At 34.9% G+C, this 21,621-nt stretch overlaps 1 protein-coding gene across 1 annotated transcript in view; it reads left to right on the top strand.

Moving 5' to 3' along the window:
- The first annotated feature begins 1,491 nt into the window (after positions 1-1,491).
- Positions 1,492-21,621, top strand: part of MYH15 (myosin heavy chain 15) — a 92,427-nt gene continuing 72,297 nt past the window's right edge. Inside the window, exons 1-11 of the mRNA XM_087937409.1 lie at positions 1,492-1,628; positions 2,140-2,243; positions 4,575-4,718; positions 5,713-5,869; positions 9,482-9,509; positions 10,303-10,396; positions 12,020-12,040; positions 13,209-13,301; positions 16,971-17,034; positions 17,129-17,227; positions 19,246-19,349. Coding sequence (XP_087793535.1) covers positions 1,538-1,628; positions 2,140-2,243; positions 4,575-4,718; positions 5,713-5,869; positions 9,482-9,509; positions 10,303-10,396; positions 12,020-12,040; positions 13,209-13,301; positions 16,971-17,034; positions 17,129-17,227; positions 19,246-19,349 — 999 coding nt within the window. The 5' untranslated portion in view covers positions 1,492-1,537. The remainder of the gene's footprint in view (positions 1,629-2,139; positions 2,244-4,574; positions 4,719-5,712; positions 5,870-9,481; positions 9,510-10,302; positions 10,397-12,019; positions 12,041-13,208; positions 13,302-16,970; positions 17,035-17,128; positions 17,228-19,245; positions 19,350-21,621) is intronic.

Here is a 21,621-nt window from a genome sequence, read left to right as displayed (position 1 = left end):
GTTTTGTTTTATATCTGAAGTTCTATTTGCTATCTGAAAATGTCATATTACCTAGGACCAAGTGCCACTGAATTCACTGGGACTTAAGTACAAATAAATCAGTTTAGATTGGATTGGCAATGTATTTAACATTATTTATTTGGTAGTAATAATTGTACTGAAAGGGATTTTTGTTCATTTATATGACTATTTTTACTCCCAAACCTCTACCATATTTCATAATGATTCCTTGCTTCATTAAGGGGAATATTGATTTTATTTTGAAAAAAAATGAAACCACTATGATGAGTAGCTCTAGTTTTCAACCTAAGAAAATTCAAATGTGACTTTAAATAGTTATATTTTTTGTTGAATTTACTTACTTGTTTTAAAAACTGTAATCCTTGAAATCCAAAAATCTTGAACACTATTCTGCCTGTTTCAGTTGTTTGTGACTAGCAGTTAGCTATGTTGCTATCAATCTGAATAAATAGTCCTGAACTAAATGGTCTGATTTAATATGGCAAGATTGGGTGCCAAAATCAGCCTCCTTAACTCCTACAATCTCCAGCTGGCAGAATTAGTAAGCAATTATAACAGTTGTAATATCAATATATTTGGAGGTACTAAGATTTGTTGGGAGTAGAACAGGAGTGGGAAGCTGAATTCTCCAGAGGGGGAATATGCCTCTTCAAGGTTAGCCAATAATTGTTGTTTTTAGTTCATATTTTGAAGTGCCCTGAAATTTTCACATTATGTCACAATAGTGGGACATAAATAGCTTTTAAAAATTTATCAGAAAATCGTTGTGTATTAGGTACAACGTAGTGTCCATGTCAGAAATAATGTTTCCAGAGATTAAGTCTGATCATTATTTTTCTATTCCCTAAAAATGTAATGCTGGGTGAAAATGTTCCAAATGAATCATTTGAACCTGAAAAAAGGAAACTAATCATCATCATCATCTGAATGTGTATAGAATCAGTTATGTGCATAATCAAATAAGTACTACTGAACTATTGTGAGCAGTCCTATAGAAACCAGAACAAAAGAAACATTTAAAAAATGTTGCAGTGTGCTTCCAAATTTATTAATTAACTTGCTCAATGTATGTCCCACTTTTTCATTATGAACACAATGTAGAATTTGTGGTAAATCCTTATCTAGTATTGTTCCACAATAATAATCCAGCAAAGGAAACTGGCTGAAAGCCAAAGGTTAGGCCAAGGGCAACTGGTTAGTTTTCTTTCTTGAAGAGGAATTTTAATCTTGATGTCACCAGCCTTAGTTCAATATTTTAATTTAAAATTGTTATTTCAACTAAAAAGCATATTCCTTTTCTATGATTTAGTGCCCTGCTACTTTAGCAGGAATGATTTTTCTGATGCAAATGTATCTCTTAATCTCAATAATATATGCGTTTTCTCTTTATTTGTTCAGGGTCTATGTTGGAAAATTGAAAATATGTTACTGACTTTGAGTTTGTCATTTTATCTTTGTAGGCTAGTTTGCTTCGTTTTTCTTTTGTGAGCATATATCCTTCACTTTGTTTGCCAAGATGATGGACATGTCAGAGTTCGGGGAAGCTGCACCTTTCCTTCGAAAAAGTGACAAGGAAATCATGTTGTTGCAGACAGTGGCCTTTGATGGTAAGATATAATATGATATAATATGATTATTCTGCCCATCATTTCTGGTAAAGCAGATACCTGATCGGATATAATAAAATTGAAAGTTCTGATATAAAAGGTACACTGTAGGTCTGAACATGGATTTTAGCCCTTTTGCTCTCCTGGAAAAAAATATTCTGGTTGAATCTCAGAATCACACTAGTTATATCAGGCAAAGTTTATAACAGCAGGTGAGGACCAATTATTTGTTGGCTTGTTTTATATATGAATAAACTATCCTCTTTGAGGTAAAGAAAACATTTGGCTGTGGAATTCTGGGAACTGAAGCCCACCCATCTTAAAATTGTCTTATCTGAATATATTTTGTAGGCATTACTTGATCTATGAAATGGAATGAAATGGTTTAGAGAAAGCAAGCAGCCTAAGTACTGCTAAGAGAACACTGTATAATATACAGCTGTTGCTGTTATTTGACAATTTTAAGTATTTAGCATGCTTGTATAATGACAAAAATGTCTTCCTTTTCAAGGAAAGAAGAAATGTTGGATTCCTGATGAAAAGAAAGCATACATTGAAGCAGAAATCAAAGAGAGTGGTGGTGGCAAAGTTACTGTGGAGACAGCAGATGGGAAAGTAAGGAACCTTCTCTGCTTGATAGGTCACAAGTGCAAGGCCTATAAGACAGAGAAACAACAAGCCAATGTAAACTGTTGGTCCAGAGACACTTTAACAATAAGGTCAATTAATCCAAGACAAAAAAGAAATGGCCCATATAGCTGGAGATTGCCTTTATATTTTTATGTCTTTCTGCCTGTCTATCCATCCATCCACATCCATCCATCCATCCACCCATCATCCACCCATCCATCCATCCAACATACTTCAATGTTGACTGCTGGTGACTGTCTAGACAAGTCCCTATGATTTTCTTGGCAAGAAATTGCCTTCTTCACAGGGCTGAGAGTGATTGGTTACTTAGCTGAATTTGTGTGCCTAAAATGGGCCTAGAAATAATTGTCTCCTGGATTATAGCATGATGTCTTATCCCCTCATCACATTTGTTCATATATCTACTGTAGTACATAAATATAAGTCCTTTTAAAAAGAGTGAAGCAGTTTATCCTTATCCTGCAGGGACAACCATTGTAGCAACTTGAAAAAAGCCCTCTACAAATACATGCACATCTTTGGATCTGAGGCTTTGGGCTGATCATGTATAAGGCTAGCTGCATAAGAGTAATTATATAAAGATGGGCCATATCTCAGTTGCAGAGGTGGTATTCAGCAGGTTCTGATCAGTTCTGGAGAACCGGCAAATACCACCTCTGACTGGCCCTGCCTCCTGAGTCACAGCTGATTGGTTGGGTCTTCTTTTGTTGCCCTGCACAGAAGAACGGAGCTGGAAAGCAGGTTAGTAGGGTGGGAAGGGAATGGGGATTTTACAGTATTCTTCCCCTGCCATGCCCACCAAGCCACGCCAGTAGTAAATATTTTTGAATCCCACCACTGCTCAGTTGATGTATGTAGTTCAGTATAAAGATGGGTGGGTGGTTTATAGGAGATTCCTAGTGTTGTAGAAACAATAATACATTTTTATGCTGCTATCTTTGGAAGGAATCAGAGTGGGCATATATGGAGAGCCTGTGGAGGCTCTGACTTAAACTTCTCTTTCCAATCTTGGTTAAGCTGCAGTATTTATGGCAGTTCTGAATATTCTCAGAGGCAATGGGCAACAAAGCCTTAACTCTTTTATGTCACATGCATGAATACAAAGCAACTGAGTATAAGCAGAGTAGAATAAAAAGATCTGAGTTTACAAAATGTAAAAACACAAACCAACGATAGAGATAGATTTTGTAATTCTCTGTACATTGTCCAAAAAGCATTGCAAACAATCTTAAAGAACTTCAGCAATCAATACCTGCTTTAATAATTGTTCGGTTGTTTGGAATGTTTTTAAATAAGCATGCTTCTTTCATAGGTTTTTAAATGTTTCGTAGGTTTTTAAATGTTTTCATTCATGAAATATGCTTTCCAGTGATTGAAATTTAACTTTGAATATAATTTACAGACTCCTATGTCAAATGACTTTTAATTTATTCTTAGATGGTCAGCATCATTACTAATACCTGAAAACCTCAAATCTGCTATTATTATTTGAATTTCTGCTCCATATTTTATAAAACAAAATTACAAACCTACTATTTTCTATTTGATAATCAGATGTTCCAAGTGATATTGGTACAAGACTGTGCTGAAGTTGCATTTGTTAATAATGTATACTTGGGAATAATCTTTAATAATGTCCTTTTGTAGTGAGGCTACCATATCCACAAAGATCAAAAAATACAAAATTATTCACAACAGTTAAGTGGCCTTGAAAATAGTAGAAAATGGTTAAACTTCAGCAAACTTGCTAAAATTGACCTGTTTATTAGGAAAGAAACAATGACTACTTTTATAAAAAGACCAGAAACCTTTTGTGGGCTTTTTCCTGAAAATGGACAAAAATGCATTGTTGATTCTGGGGAAAAGGTTGTTTGGGGGAAAAGGAACATGTTATGTCATTTGGGGGGGTGGAAACAGTAATAATTATATTTGTAACTGCTGCAAAAATCAGATTTCACTTATTTAGATATTTTTCTTTCTCCCCCCATGTTTGATTTTTTTTCAATTTTTGTCCTATTATCCAGCCAGCCAGCTATCTAGCTAGCTACCTGAAAATCTGTTTGGTGTAATGATTAAGGCATGAGGCAAAGCCACCTGAGTGATCTTGTGTCAATCCCTTTTATCTCAAATTTAGGAAAGAGGCAATTGCAAACCACTTCTAAGAAGCCTTGTCCTGGAATCTCTAAGAATCAGACACAACTAAATGGAAGATAGAGATATACATAAATACCTTTCAAATTAATAATAATGGGAAAGAGAATGCATCCAATTAAAAGTTCCTTTCTTTTTTTGCAGACTGTTACTGTAAAAGAAGATGATGTTCAGCAGATGAACCCTCCAAAGTTTGACATGATTGAAGATATGGCTATGTTGACCCACCTAAATGAAGCTTCTGTGCTATATAATTTGTATAGACGCTACTCTAACTGGATGATTTATGTATGATTTCTTTACTTTGTCATCTTAAAATGTGCTATTTGAATAACATATTTTTGTAGAAGAAAATGCCTTAATGTTTTTCTTAAAGAATTGTTCAGGAATTATTTTTATGAAATATTTTTGTGATACATTCTTCTATTTAATTTAGCAATATTGTGAACTTTCTCCTTATCAGCCTATTTAACGGACAACAATTTGGGGAAGGCTGTTTCCAAAATAGAAGAAAGCAAATGCATTAGGCTCAGTAGAGACAATGGATACTATGTTTTGGATCAAGGATGTTGGAAAAGATTCCTCAATAAATTAAATTATTTTTCATTACATCTTTTTATTCTGAAGAATTTCTAAAGAGAGAGATGTGTGTAAATATAGCAACTGAAAGTAGTATTGTCTTAAGGCAAAGTTGTGCAATCTGCAACCTACAGACCTCTGAAGTTCTTGTGGGCCCAAGAACTCTCTCCTCAGCTGGCTGTTGAAATTAAGCTTATTAATAATTATAAAGTTGTCTGAAGATTATTTAAATTATGTTTAAAAAGATGTTTCTTTGTTTAGTTGCATAGATTTTTAATATGTTGCATTTATTTTAGATTTTTAACCCACCTTTATTATTTTTATAAATAAGTCAAAATGGTGAATATACCAAATACGCCTTCCTGCTCTTTTCCCCCAACAACAACAACAACAACAACAACCCTGTGAAGTGAGCTGGGATGAGAGAGGTGGACTGCCCAAAGTCACCCAGATGCTTTCACGGCAAATGCAAAACTGGAACTCACAGTCTCCTGGTTTCTAGCCTTTACTAGACCTAACTTAAGAATGTTAGCAGATTTTTGTATTTATTTTATTAGATATCCACTTTTATACCCTTACTCCTTCTGACATGAAGAGACAATTCTACTAACAATAAAATCCTCCTAGATCAATATGATATCAATTCTTAATACTATACCGGCAGGATCATTCTATTCTTATTAAAAATTCTTTTCATTTCTAGACTTACTCAGGCCTCTTCTGTGTGACAATAAACCCTTACAAATGGCTTCCTGTCTACAAAACAGAAGTAGTTTCTGCTTACAAGGGGAAGAGACGCTCAGAGGCTCCTCCCCACATCTTCTCCATTGCAGATAATGCATATCATGATATGTTGCGTAGTAAGTAAATCTATTTGATCACAATTCTTTTTAAAAGTTATGTGTATGTGTACTTGTAGCCTCAAGTGATCCCCAGATCAGCTTATTAACATTTGATGACAAATCACCAATATACAGCAGTACAGTTTTTAGTTAATATAATGTAGGTGTCGACTCAGTTCCTTAATTTACTTTTTTTAAAAAAGTTGTACAGAATGGAATCAAAGTTTCAACTGTGACCTTTCTAGTGGTGTCATCTTCTTTCTGGCTTACAAATACTTTTTTTAAAAAAGCATATTCTACACTGAAAAGCATATTATGCTTTCTAAAAGATTTTTAGAAAGATCTCTTATTTAGTAGAAAATGTCTGATTTGAAATTACCTTTATTTATTGATTTGATTATCTATGGATTTTATATGCTGCTCCAATTAGAGACATTTTTAAGCAGTGTATATTCCATGATCCATTAATTAGATTAAAACAAAGCCAGAAATATGGAGAAACTAAAAGAAAAGCAAAACAATCCAATATAACAATAAAATCTTAGTACTATGAATCTTAGTACTATACCATCAGGATAATTCAAGTATCCTTCAATCCTCAAAATGTTTTGGAAAAGCAAGGTCTGAAAGAAATGGACTACATATTTCAAGGGCTATGTTGTTCCCAAGAGTGAGTACAATACAGAGAAGGCCAATCCCTGAAGTTCTTGGTGTTAGCATTTTAGCATCTGAAGTTAGGAGCTTCAGCAAATTCTTACTAGATTTCATAAGTCAGGCATATTGATGTAAGGTAGTCCTGCATTGTAGATCCATAAAGAGATTCAAAGAAAAATGATTGTATCAAATTATTGTTGTATACAATTGTATTTTTGGATACAATTATTTGGAAACCTGCTCACAGTCAATGCAACTCCAAAAGTGCTAGTGTCACATATGACAAACAAAATAGATGCCATCATAACTTGAGCCAGTCATTTTGGATCTTCAAAATCTTCAAAGGAGCCTGATGGCCAGTTGCAATAATCTAACTGTGATGAAGCCTCAGCCCATAGTAACAGATGGTGACGCTTCACCCAGTGAATTCATAGATATGTTAAATTGGAGAAATCAGAGGGTTGATTCCTTAGGCATGCCACAATGTTAAGGTACTAGATAAAAAGTGAAGGATCTAAAAGTATAAGAATTATGATTCTTAGCTTCATTCACCTTTGGGACATTAAATCTATGTTGCATTTAGTTGAGTTAAATTCAAATACATATGTATGATTATCACCAACTCAGATCAACCTCCCGCATGGCTGCAATGATCATAATCTAAACTTGACAATTGCACATTTTGGTACATTAGATTTCTTCCATCAGAGGGCACTAGTGATGCATGCTTAACATCCGGGATAGAATATCTGCACTGTTTTCAGCATTCAAGAATATTACCATACAAGGTTTACAGACTATAATTGTGTACAGCAATTTAAAGAGCAGTATGGTACAAACGGATACTTTCTTTATTCACACTAGAAGTCCATAATATGCTAAATAATATGTTATACATTATAAAAATGTATGTTGAATAATATACACAAAAGCCAAATGAAATCTGTAGTTCTTCAGGCCCTAATAATATATTTTACAGACTTGTATAATTATCTTGTATTTAAATATGGACTGCCTCTACTTTAAAAGGCATGATTATTGTTATAAGGCAAAAATAAGGCCTAGTTTGACTTAATCTCTTAAACTCGGTTATTTATTTAATAATATTTATAGATCACACCAATTCTTTTTTTTTTTTTTTGGAGTAATTTTTGTAAAAAAAAAAAGCATAGTGAGAAGATTCTAGTCCTCAGGGATTCAAGATCAGTGGTTTTCAACCTGTGGTCCAAGACTGTGGAGGTTTGCAAAGACTTGAAGAAATCTTACACTTAAATATAGAATTAAGTCTTGGGCATCTATGACCACAAAAGATATTTAAAGGGGTTAGGTTTAGAGCTAGGGTTGCTGGTGAAGAAAAGGTTGAGAACTATTGCTTTAGATGATTAACAACTAAGCAAAAAACACAGTTGAAGTATTCTTAAAATTGTTAGTACAATTCTAAAAATTCCTATGACTAATGCATTCAGGCAAAGGTCAAAAGTATATTGGAATAATATGGTTTTTCCTGATTTACTTATTTCTGAAATGAAATTGAATGTACTTCAGGGATACACTCCTATAACAGTGTTCTACCAAGTTATAGGCATCTCTTAATGGTGGTCTTAACAAGCCCTCCCTAGATGTTTGGATTTCATAGGCAGATTCCATTCTAGTAAGGCTCTGCCTAATATATTTCACTGTTGAGCATTTGAAGTTTTGAAGGTAAAAGTAGCACTTTGAGCTGACCTACTGGAAACCTACTAGTAAACAACACAATGACATTAAAACTGGTGTTATTCTGTACTGCTCTCCTCTCAGCAGCATGGCCCTCATAGATTCTATCAGCTGCAGCTTCTGAGTCATCTTCAAAGGTGCTTCAATGTACAGTGCATTACAATAATCCAACCAAATGGTGATCAGGGATTCATCACCACTTGGTTGGATTATTGTAATGCAGTATTATTAGTAGCATACCAGTCAGAGTTGGGCAAAGAACCCATAACCAAAGTTTCATTCCAACTGCTAGAACAAGAACTGAGTATCTAGGAGCACCCCTCAAGTCATGAAACACTTTGGATTTTCTAATTATTTATAAATGAATAGCAACTCTTGGCATAATTTAAGTCATAAGAAGTGACTCTGGGCACCATCAACAATGAACAGTTCAATTGTACAGCTATTCAGGATTTCAATGGAATTTCCAGCTCAGTCAGAGGTGGCAATGTGTAACAAGGTATCATCAGCGTATTGATATTTCATCCCAAAGTGGTGGATGACATGTAAATGTTCATTAACATAAAGGACAGCCTTAAGCTCTATGGAACCCCACATTACTTGTACTCTACACTATCACCAGAAACGGATACAAATGGAACAGAACAGGCCATCCAATTTCTAAATTCTGAAGAATACCATAGTGAATTATAGTGAATGCTGCTGACAACTACCATTCACTGGAGCAGAGGTGTCAAACTCAAGGCCCAAGAGCCAGAATTGGCCCACGAGGTGCTTAGATCTGGCCCATGGGGCCACTCTAGAAACAGTGAAGGACCAGCCCATGGTACTTCTGCCAGCAAAAATGGAGCTCGCCCCTCCCAAACTCTGTTTTCACTGGCAGAGGGTTGCAGAATGCCGTCGCAACCGAAAACAGAGCTCGGGAGCTCATTTTCACTGGCAGAGCACTCGGGGCAACACAGCTGCCCCCTAAACAAGTAACATTGAGCTGGCCACACCCACCCTGGCCACACTCACCCCAAAGTCAAACACAACTCTGATGTGGCCCTCAATGAAATCGAGTTTGACATCCCTGCACTAGAGCAACCGAAGCCATTTTTATTTATTGATGATCAGGATGATACATTTTCCTTTAGGATTCTCTGTAGTAAATTCTTTTTTACAAGAAATGTCCTAAAATATATATTTTAAAAATAAGCATTTCCCAATAATAATCTATGAGGAGAAAATGCTGTTGATGTTTTTTTTTTCTCTTACTCATAGATCGAGAGAACCAATCAATGCTGATTACGTAAGTGGCTCTTCTCAAATTCTTTATATTAAAAAATTACTTTTCTAGTTTCTAGCATTTTTAGCAGAACATGCACATCTAGAGAAACCTAATTTTGTTGATTGCTAAACCTTTCCATTTTGGCATACAGTTAATTTTGCCCTTATGTTCTGAAAGCAACTTTGGTTTGTATGAAAGCTTTTTATCAAGATTACCTTAAGTCATAAATCTGGAAGATTTCAAACAGATTGTCCTAGTATTCCTTCCCAACATGAATGAACTGTAGATTTAAATGGATTTTGTTTGAGAAGTACTTTTAGAACATATTAAAAACTATGCTGAATTAAGATCAATTTTTTGATCAAGATCAAGATTTTATTCTAGTACCTTATTTGCTACAGGGCCCAATTAAAAGCATCACATCAACAGCCTTTACCTGATGCTGCTCATTGACAACTTTTATTCAATGGCATATTGGCTATGAGCTAGCATCATTACCATTACCTATGGAAAGTCTTATCCTCAATATTGGATGAACTTCCCTCTTTTCTTTAGTGTTCTATGTCTGGAATGCAATTATAGGGATAACCACTAGATGGCAGCAGAGTTCTCAGTGTCTCTTTTCTGCCACATAGAGGTCATCTAGTTTATTGTAACCAAATTCTGGTAGTCCCATTTTTCTATAAACATTCATTGAAAGAACCCTTTTTTAAGGGAAAGATGGCTGAGTCTCATTACAAAAAGATTAATGTTCAAGTTGTATTTTCTTGTAAATTAAAATGTTGAGATGCTATCATCTTTCTTTTGTTTACAGTGGAGAATCTGGTGCTGGCAAAACTGTGAACACAAAACGTGTCATTCAGTATTTTGCCACCGTTGCAGCAATTGGTGAACCTGGGAAAAAAAATGTAAATAAAAATGACATTTACTTTGTATAAACAATGACTACCCAGTCACAAATACCATGATAATTACCTATGATGTTTTAAAGAACTTCCAAGTATAAAAATACCAGGAATATTTTCTCCAGTGAGTTTAACCTATCTAAAAGTTTGTACCTTTGTTACAATAGTTATGACTGGGATTCAGGTATAGTCAGGGGTGGGATTCTGCCAGTTCGCACCTATTCTCTACAACTGGTTGTTAACATTCTAAGCAGTTCGGAGAACTGGTTGTTAGAAGAAATTACTGGCCTAATCCTGTAAGGAAGGCAGGAAGGAAACATTCAGGTGTTGCTTACAGAAACTGCCTCTCCACTAACCCTTATTACATTCTTGGCAGGACTAGACTTCCTGTCTCAGGAACTTCTCTGGAGTTTTTTTCCCCTCCTTTGCTGGTACTTTGCTTGTGGAGTGACCATTCAAAGTTACAATGGCACTGAAAAAAGTGACTTATGACCATTTTCCCCACTTACGACTGTTGCAGCATCCCCACAATCATGAGAGGCCAGGCTAGGAGATTCGTGCCTCAATGTGAGAGATATTGAATTGGCCACACCCAGCCAATAACATGACCACCAAGCCACACCTAGCCAGTCACATGACCACCAAGCCACTAAGCCACGCCCACAGAACCAGTTGTTAAAAATTTGAATTCCACCCCTGGGTATAGCTTATAGGTATATTAAATATTCCCTCTCTCCATCTCTTTCTCCCCTTTCTCTCTTTCTCATGCTTTTTCAAGAGACAATTGGACTTTCTTGTTTTTCTTTGAAGACGTTTTGCTTCTCATCCAAGAAGCTTCTTCAGCTCTGACTGGATGGTGAGGAACTGAAGGAATGAAGAATATAAATCCTTCCATTCCCTACTATCCAGTCGGAACTGAAAAAGCTTCTTGGATGAAAAGCTAAATGTCTTCAAACAAAAATAAGTAAGTCCAGTTGCCTCTTGAAAAAGTACCTTTGGGAAATCCATGACCTGGATGACTGAGAATCTCCATAGAGACACTCTCTCAGCTTCTCCCAAATAGTGTTGAAAATGATAATTTTCCAAGGCAGCTATGAATTTCTAAGATATTTCCTATACCCTCTTTCAGACAAAAGAGGAATGATTATAAAAGTTAGTTAAAATTTGCAATATAAAATGCGTCTGACCGAGGGGAAAAACACTGCTGTTTTGTTTTTTTACAACATATATTTTTAGTATTCTCCTAGTGGAATAGGTATGCTTTGCCATGAATTATACAGGGGATAAAACAGCTCCTTCAGGTGGGACAAGACATGAACAAAGTTAACTGGTATATGTTGAACAAGTAACTGAAGCATTGGTCTGATTTTTGGTGATCAGGACAGGATTAATAGTTTTGAGAGAACAATCAGTAGTAATCAATCCATGCTGCAGAAACTAAATCTATACCTAGGTAACATTTCTTGATTAAAAACAAGAATCTTAGAATTAAAATCATATTGTGTCACATATCAAAATGAATTGTAAAACAAATACCTAGTAAAATCACAACTGGAATGGATTGATAGATGAATATATGTTCTTGTTTTTTTCTTCAATTTTGTTTTTATCTTTTGTTTTAAACAGCAGCCAGCCACCAAGACTGGGGTAAGATATCTACATTTGATTTTGTGCTATCAAACTGTTATCAACTCTTAGTTACCACATAGTGACTGTGCATATAGTCATCTATATTACCAAAAGTTAATCCAAACATTTTCTGAAGTTTAGAAGTCATGTATGCTGTAATGTTAGTGCTTCAAAATGTAAGTATTAGTTTGCATTCATTCATTTATTGAATTATAACTGCAGTAAATGTAAGAGGAACACATGATTCACAACCCTTCCATATTGTGTTTTTTCCATTTTTAAAAATTATTTATTTGAGGTAGCATCTCACCTCAACGGGACTGTCCTGCCCCCCTGCACTGGCAGAGCGGGCATATTGAGGATTGTGACGGTCAAGGAACTTTGGCTGGTGGGGTCCAGGAGAAGAACCTTCTCTGTGGTGGCTCCTGTTCTTAGGAATATCTTACCTCCTGAGATTAAATTGTCTCCCAGTCCTCTGACTTTTTGTAAGAGCCTTAAAACCTGATTCTGCCAGATGGCTTGGGATACTAATGGGGAACTTCAGACTGGAAGTGGTTGACTAATTAAAAGCTAATCCCAAATCCCCTCCCCCAACTATCTGGCTCCCCTCTTTTCCATATCGTGTTAATGGTTTTATTTTGCTTGTCATTTTATATTGGAATTTTTTAAATATTTTCAAATGTTTAACATAATGTAATGTTATGTTGCAAGCCACCAAAAGTCATCTGAAATGAGATGGGTGGCAAAAAAATTCTAACAAATCAATAAATACAAAAAAAATATCTTAGATGCAGGGAAGGATGGAATTGTTCTGTAATGCTAAGCCAATATAATATAGGACATCTGACCAAGTACAGAAATTTCAGCTTCTTCATCATAGAATTCACTGGCTGACCTTGGGACAGTCATTTTCACTCCATCCAAACAGGTTGTGAATATGAAATGGGAGAAAGATCTCCTATGTCAACTTCCTTGAGCTTCCAGAATAAAGGATTAGCAATTGTCCATGTAAAAGCTATTCTGCAGTTCTGTCCACATCTTAACCCTGATTTAATTGTTCTGTCTGAATATCTGGACTTTTGTATATTCTTTGCATAGTGTTGCATTCTTCTGGTTTATCAAGGTGAAGCCAGAAATTGGGTATATGGTTACATTCTAAAGGTACTTAATTTTTTTGCATTGTAAGGGAACCCTGGAAGATCAAATCATCCAAGCCAACCCAGCTTTGGAAGCTTTTGGGAATGCCAAAACTTTGAGAAATGACAACTCTTCACGTTTTGTAAGTAGCATTTCTAACTATGGAACATTGCCATCTTGCATTATTATGTTCATAAAATAAAAGCAGAAATTGAATTACATTTAAATCAGTTTTTTAATAGTACTGTATTCCTTGATTAAGTTATTGGATGGTTTTTTTACAAGTAATGTCAACAGCTGTTCTGCTGTTACTTATTACAACATTTGGCATAGAAATTGTACCGTCTTGGGATTTTATCAACAACTTGGCAAGCTAAAGCATAAGCAAAGAGGACTTGATTTATTCAGGTTTTCCTGCTATAAACATGGCAGAAAAAATGGTGTTTAGAAATGGCCCAGAGGGAATTCAGGTCAAGAATTTTATACAAGAACTTTTCTAGCCTCATCAAATCCAGCCAATGATTTTTTTTTCTTTTTATGAACCTGTAATCCCTTTTACGAAAATGGAGTTGAAGCAACTGAATGGAACTGAGCGTTTACTGGCTGGATTCCCTCCCTTATGCCTACATAGAGTTCACAGCAGATATTTGCTCTTTGTGTCCTGATAAAGAAACATCTATTGACACTTAGGATTGAACTCTCAACCTCCTAAGTGTAAGGCCACTGCACCACTCAAATCTGTGATAATTATCCTAAATCAGAACATAGTACTAAAAGTTTCTGGTTCCCGCATAGGGAATCATTTCCTTTGGCAATATTCTTCCCTTTCTGAGCTCTATCTTTCATCTTACCGCTGCCAATACTCTCACGTGCTTGGAGGATATACTCTTTAATCAGAAACACACCCTAGAACCACAGAGTTTAAGTATATGGAGTTGGCCCTCCCAGAAATTCTATGCTTTAAGGGCTAAGCAACCTCTGTCCAATTGATTTTCCTCCTCAGATGTTAATTTGCTAGAAGTTATGGTAGACACCACTGAATGTGATGCTATCTATATCCTTAATCACTATTTGCCTATATAGTTATAAAATACTGTCACATTAGAAAAGAACAGAACAGAAAAACAGAGTTGGAAGAGACCTTCAAGTCCAACCCCATGATCAGGCAGGAAACCCTATACCTATTCAGACAAATGGTTGTCCAATCTCTTCTTAAAAATTTCCAATGTTGGAGCATCCACAACTTCTGGAGGCAAGTTGTTCCACTGATTAATTGTTCTAACTGTTGGGAAATTTCTCCTTAGTTCTGAGTTGCTTCTCTCCTTGATTAGTTTCTATTCATTGCTTCTTGTCCTGCCCTCAGGTGCTTTGGAGAATAGGTTGACTCTCTCTTCTTTGTGGCTATCCTTTAGATATTGGAACACTGCTATCATGTCACTCCTAGTCTTTTTTATTATTATTAAACTAGACATACCCAATTCCAGAAACCGTTATTTATATGTTTTAGCCTCTAGTCACCTAATCATCTTTGTTTACCATTAATAAAGGTGTAATAGGGAAATATCTGCTAATGCCATTTGCCCTCTCAGAATTAAATATATTAGACCATTTATACATTCTTGGCATGAAGTGTTTACTTTGGTTTTTTGCAAAGTTCCTAAACATACTGCTTACATGCTTACTTTCTGTACTTGTCTGAGAAGTGTGAAGGTAGTCCAAAGGAAACTTCTTCAAACTGATATCTTACATTGGTGTGTGGACAACAATTTTAGAATTGGTTATCCTTGACCAAGCTGGCTAGGGAACCTGAAGAATACAAGATAGTTTAATGAACTTGTGGATAGAGAAGGATACTATCCATATTTTACTGCCTTCCTCTAACATGTATTCACTCCCAACAGAATACACTTCTTATATCTATTAATGGTCCCAATCTTAAATTAGTTTTGATGTTTATTAAATGAAGACCTCATTTTTCATTGAAATACGTGGCTATTTGGATTATTTTCCAGTAAAATCATTATTTTTCACTGGAAACAAGAAGGGACTTCCACACGTGTTGCAAGTATCTTCCTGTTATTAGTGAGTAATATGAATTTTGATATTATTATAACACAGGGAAAGCTATAAATTATAAGGTCATCAGATTTGGATTGCAAAAGCCTTATCATCCTTTGAATCTTTGTAGTCTATGTCTAGTAGCCATACTAAATTAGAAAGATGGACAACATGTGAAAAATAGGTATGCAGGTAGTTTTTCTAGATCAATTAGCAGTACTAGTGGGATATAACCTGCTGCCCAGAATATGCAGTATTCATACAGTATTTTGGATTGCAAAAACAGCAGGACCATCTAAAGTTTATAAATAAATAAAATAACAAATACATTTTTTACTGATAAAACAAGTAGAGTACAGTTTTATATATGTGAAACATATGAGTCCTATGTAATATTCTGTAAGGGATTCAGCAAAAGTAAGCTGATTGCAATAAAACCAAAGGGAGTATTTGTTCTAATTATGGCTGTAAAGCTGCAGAAACCACACTAGACCCCAAATTCACACATAAAAAAAAGGCTGAAGTTCCAGACGCTTGAAAAATATCTATGCTGTTGTAAACTGATAATGTATTTTAAGTCTCTGTTTGTATATACTGTATATAAATTGTCTGTCTTTCCAGGAGAAGAATTTAGAATAAAATGTGTATATCTTTGCACAGATATCTAAATAAATCATTTTCTTAAGCAGTCCTAAACAAGCAGGCTCCATGTATACCAGTCGTAGAGTATCAAACTGTTTTAGAAAGTTTATTGACTTAGAATAGTTCCAAACCAGTGCTTCACAACACTTCAGGGAATGACAATAGACTTGGTTGTTGTCACAGTTTTGTTTTGGAAAAAAATGTAATTTTTTCTAGAGTTGAGCTTGACTCCTAGTAACTTCCATGCTTATTTGGTTTTCCTGACAACAATATGTCAAATATATTCTAGATGCTCTATTCTTCTGGATCTTTTAAAAATCAACTAATCTAGCTAATCCCTATAGCAATGTAACTTGCTTTTTTGTATGTGAAGTTTTTCTATATCTAATGATAGTGCAGGACAAGGAATGATATGTTTGCTATTAATAAGATGCAAGGAAGGAGGTTGCACAGTCATTGGAACATTGTATGAGTTTCATGTTCAACGAAATCTCAACCAAAAATAAGATAATCATGGATATGTTTCAGACTATTTTACAATGACTGCTGGAGAAACATGCATATATTTTATCTAAAAACAAAAAGGGAATCATATTCAATGACTGTGAGAAGATATAATGGGACATAGTAATATTGAGCATCCTACTGATGCTCAATATTCTTGATTGTAATGTGTCAGGGGTCCTGGAGATTGTTTTATCAAGATCTCTGAGTATAGTTTGGGAACATGCATGGCAAACTCTTTTTCTAGCCATCGTCACCATGACTTCCTTGAATGAAGATTCATCCTTCCAAGGAGTCATGTTTCTTTAGTTATATATTGGATGAACAATTTGTCCTAAATCTTCCACCATTAATGAAACTTAAAAATGAAATTGAAAAACTATTGAATATAAATTATATCTTATCACTTACTCTAAATAAACTATTGTGATTTATGCAATAAGCAATGATTTAAATAAACCAAGGTATAGCGTAATGTTTGAATCAGCCAAAGATTTATTTTAACATCCAAACACTGCTGTTATCAAAGCAAGCTTATAGTAATTGGTAAACTACTATTGGTCGTATATATTATCATTTTCACATGTTTTAAAATTTTGTACAATAGGGTAAATTCATCAGAATCCATTTTGGGACTACAGGGAAGCTATCATCTGCTGATATTGAAATCTGTAAGTAGCATACTGTTTGTTATAACTATAAGCTTTATATTTCACATAAAACTTTCAACCTATTTTTCAGTTTAATTCTTCACTCTCCAACTAGATCTTTTAGAGAAATCCCGAGTTATTTTTCAACAACCAGGTGAAAGAGACTATCACATCTTCTATCAAATCTTGTCAGGAAAGAAAGCAGAGTTACAAGGTAATAAAAAGGAAAACCATGCTTTGTTGCATGTTATAAACATGCTTTGTGTGCATGAGGTAAAACTTATCCGAAAGTGAATGGATAGAGGAACTGAGAAAGAAAAATGTGAAATAACAGCCATTTCAATTAAATAATGGCAATAAAAAGTAAACAGATAATCTGAAAACTTTGAATAATTAAAATGACAATTTTCTATCTTCAAAATAAAGAGCAATCAACAATCTATTGAAATAATGCTAACATTATTTTATAGTTATTGATTTAAAATGATTATTTTATCTCATTATTGGCCATATTAACTCACAGACTCTTAGTCTGCAGAATGTTACTTTATCCAGCACTTTAAAATAGCACATATGGAGCTCATGTTAAATAACACTATATGTGTATAGAAGAAAAGAACTAAGTTTCTCTGTATAATTTGTGTTTAGAGTAGAAGATTGCACACACAGTGAAATCCTAGAATTCCACTATTGGACAAGGTAGACAATACTGTCTGTATGGATTCTAACAGCATGAAAATGAATTCTTATGTACCCCAGTTGATGTCTTGTATTGGGATTCTGCATATAATTCTGGATGAACAGAGAGCAAAACTATCATACTGATAATAAATACTTCATATAATTTGAAAGAGGATGTTCCTTTCCATGCACTTTTTTTACTTACATCTGTATTTTTATGTGACTACATCTGTTATTACACAAGACCATTGATTGCTAGTGCTTCGTGTAATATGGGCAAAGCTTCCCTTTATACATGTCCTAAATTTCTGCTTGGCAAAAGCAGTAATAATCTCATTTTTGTTCTTGTCATCCAGGCTGAGTGGACCATCTGCTAAATCCTTAACCAGTTAGCCTTTGCTATGGCCTAATTAAGGTAGATTAGAGGAACTGTTTCAAAATGATTTTCGGCTAACAGGATTTGGATGGAAATATTCCACTGTGAAAATGTACCTTCCATGGTTAATTTATTCTTATGCTATACTTACTGACCATGATTGTTGTATGGATAAACTGCTGTCCATACAACAGTTTCACTATTACAGTCGATTATTCACAGTCTGCACAGCTGCATGTGTGAAATGGCAGAGAATTTATTAGAAGTAATACTTTTGTAAGAGGTTCCAGTTGTTGACCACATTTTCTGATATCTTAATAAATTTGTGAAATAATCCTTTTGTCCTAATTTTTTTTTTTTTTTTTTTTGTGGTGGGAGAAGGGGGTGATATGCTTCTTGCCCCAATTTGGACATTTGAAATTACATTGCTTCTCCACATAACATCAAGACATTAAAATCAATTGAACACAATTTTGATGGGCTTTTGAAATAGGAGAAGCTGTGTAAATGTCTTTGTCTTTTATTATTTGTAGCAGAATTAGGATCAGCAAGCACATCTGCCTATGCTATTTGACTGAAAAGCTAAGCAGGGTGTAGGATATGAGTCTATTGATCATGTGGAGTTAATTGCATAAGCATAAGAATGCGTCATTAGATGGAACTATTCAGAGAGACTTGATTATCCAGGCAAATACAATAAAAAATAAAATAAAGTCAATTTATAGTTTCAGAATGGCTTGGAATTCAAGATCTTTTTAATCCTGCTGGAAATGTGTTCATGTTATCACTATTATGTTAGATTAATCTCTTTCTGAAGGACTAGGAATGTCAATGAAAGTTCTGTATAGGAACCTGGTTAATATAAGCAAAGAAGTGGACTAAGCCATTTTATAGTGATCAAGTGTGGGTTTATATATTTTTCAACTGAAGTCTCTTTTGTTTGGCACTAATACTGTTGGACTGCATTGAATTGGTGGAACATATTTCTGTGTAGATACATGCAGGGTTCCATAGTGATATAATTTAAAAATAGAATTGTACACATTTGTGTAGATCTAATTTCCTAGCAACTTTGAATAAGCTGTATGAATTGCACTTGTGCTATACTGTATTTTGACTTAATAGGAGCCCAGATCTTGAGAGAATAAACAGTTTTATCTTTTCCTCATTTGCAGATATGCTATTGGTGTCAACAAATCCATATGACTACCACTTCTGTTCACAAGGTGTTGTTACTGTGGATAATTTAGATGATGGGGAAGAGCTGATGGCAACTGATGTAAGACTTATTTTTTTATTAAAGTACAAAAGGGCATAAGTTGCTCAGTGAGAACAACAGCAATTTCCTTATTTGAGTCAGTTCAAACCAATCCATATAAATTGTCTCACTCAACATGATTGCTGACAATAAATATGCAATGAATCCAGGATCAGTATATCAAAAGTTGGGGCAATTTTTAGTATGCAAAATGGTCTTAACAGTGAGTCACTCTTAGCCTTCCTTTACATTATTTTAGAACAGGACTGTACAAATAAACCCATGCTATCTTTTTATTTGATTTATTTTGATTTGTCAATTGCTTACTAGATAATAGGTATAAGAATATACATAGTTATGAACACATGAAATGGGTACATATAAGAAAAATAAAAGAAACAATAGGACAGGGACAGTAGGCACGTTGGTGCACTTATGCATGCCCCCTACAGACCTCTTAGGAAAGGGGTGAAGTCACTAGTAGATAGTCTAAGGTTAAAGTTTTTGGGGTTTGGGGAACAAAGCACAGAGTCAGGTAGAGTATTCTAAACATTGACCACCCTGTTGCTGAAGTTGTATTTCCTGCAATCAAGTTTGGTGAGGTTAACCTTGAGTTTGTATCTATTGTGTGCTCTTGTGTTGTTATGGTTGAAGCTGAAGTATTCACTGACAGGTAAGTCATTGCAATGTATGATTTTATATATCATATTTAGATCAGACCAAAGACGGAGTAATTCAAGATTTTCTAGGTCTAGAATTTCAAGTCTGGTGGCATAAGGTATTCTGCAATGAGTAGAGGAGTGGAGAACTCTTTTTGTGAAATATTTCTGGACTTTCTCAACTGTGCTAATATTAGATACGTAATGTGGGTTCCAGACTGATGAGCTGTATTTGAGTATTGGTCTAGCAAATGTTTTGTATGCTCTAGTTAGTAGTGTGATACTACCAGAGAAAAAGCTACATAGGATTAGGTTAACAACTCTTAATGCCTTTTTGGCTATGTAGTTACAGTGGACTCTAGCACTTAGATCATTTGAGATGAGTATTCCAATGTCCTTTACAGAGCCTGGATCATCAACAAGGTCTTGACTATTCAGCTTGTATTTTATTTTCTGATATTTTTTGCCAATATGTAAGATAGAGCATTTATTTGTTGAGATTTGAAGTTGCCATTTGTTTGACCATTCTGATACATAGTCAAAATCTTTTTGAAGGGTAGTAGTATTGTCTGTGGTATTGAACAGCTTTACATCATCAGCGAAGAGAATGCAGTTGCTCTTAATATGATCACAGAGGTCATTTATGTAGAGTATGAAGAGAGTTGGTTCTAGAACACTGCCTTGGGGGACACCACTATTGACAGGTATAGAATTTGATAGGACACTCCCAATTTTGACCATTTGTTGTCTGTTTGACAGGAATGTTTCTATCTAGTTATGCAGTTGTCCCGGGATACCATAAGATTTTAGTTTTAGGAGTAGTCTGTCATGTACCACTGAATCAAAGTCTTTACAGAAGTCTATGTAGATTGTGTCTATTGTTTTGCCCTGATCGAGTTTTGTAGTCCATATGTTTTTACAGTGTAAGAGTTGCAGATTACAGGATAGTTTTTTTCTGAAACCAAATTGTTTATTAAAGAGTAGGTTGTTTGTCTCTAAGTGGAGGATAATGGATTGGTTAATAATTGATTCCATGACTTTACAGGTGACGTAGCATAAAGAGATTGGTCTGTAATTTTCAACTCAGCTGGGGTCTCCCTTTTTGAAGATGGGGATGACTGTGGCTTGTGACCATAGGTTAGGCAAGGAGCTGGTCTTGAAAGATTTTTCCAAGATTATGCTTCAAGGTTCTGCTATGGAAGTGGATAGCTTTTTTAAGAAGTAGGCACATATTCCGTCCGGTCCAATAGATAGAGATGGTTTTAGATTGCATAGTGCTTTTTCAACATTGTCTTCTGTAAAATTGATATGTATTAGATCATTGTAGTTTTCTGTGGTTTGGCTAGGAAATACTGGGCATAATCCATTGCTGTTTACAAATACTGAGGCAAAGAATGTGTTAAAGATGTTGGCTTTAATGGTGTCGTCGTTTACCATTAGGTCCTATCAGGGGTAGGATCTATTGACTTTCATAAATTGAGATAAAAATGTAGTTCTGCTGGATCAGATCAACACCCTTCAAAGATCAGAATTTTGATTCTTATACTGGTTAGCCAGCCAGTGTTTGCAAACAAGAGATGGAAACATAACAGTTTCCTGTTATTGCCTTGAAAATGGATATTTGAAGGCATGCT

This window comes from Pseudonaja textilis, chromosome 7 (assembly GCF_049901715.1).
Source record: "Pseudonaja textilis isolate UNSWEBS1 chromosome 7, rPseTex1.2, whole genome shotgun sequence".
NCBI lineage: Eukaryota > Metazoa > Chordata > Lepidosauria > Squamata > Elapidae > Pseudonaja > Pseudonaja textilis.
The sequence above is the reverse complement of the archived record's forward strand: the minus strand, read 5'-3'. Positions and strand labels throughout refer to the sequence as shown.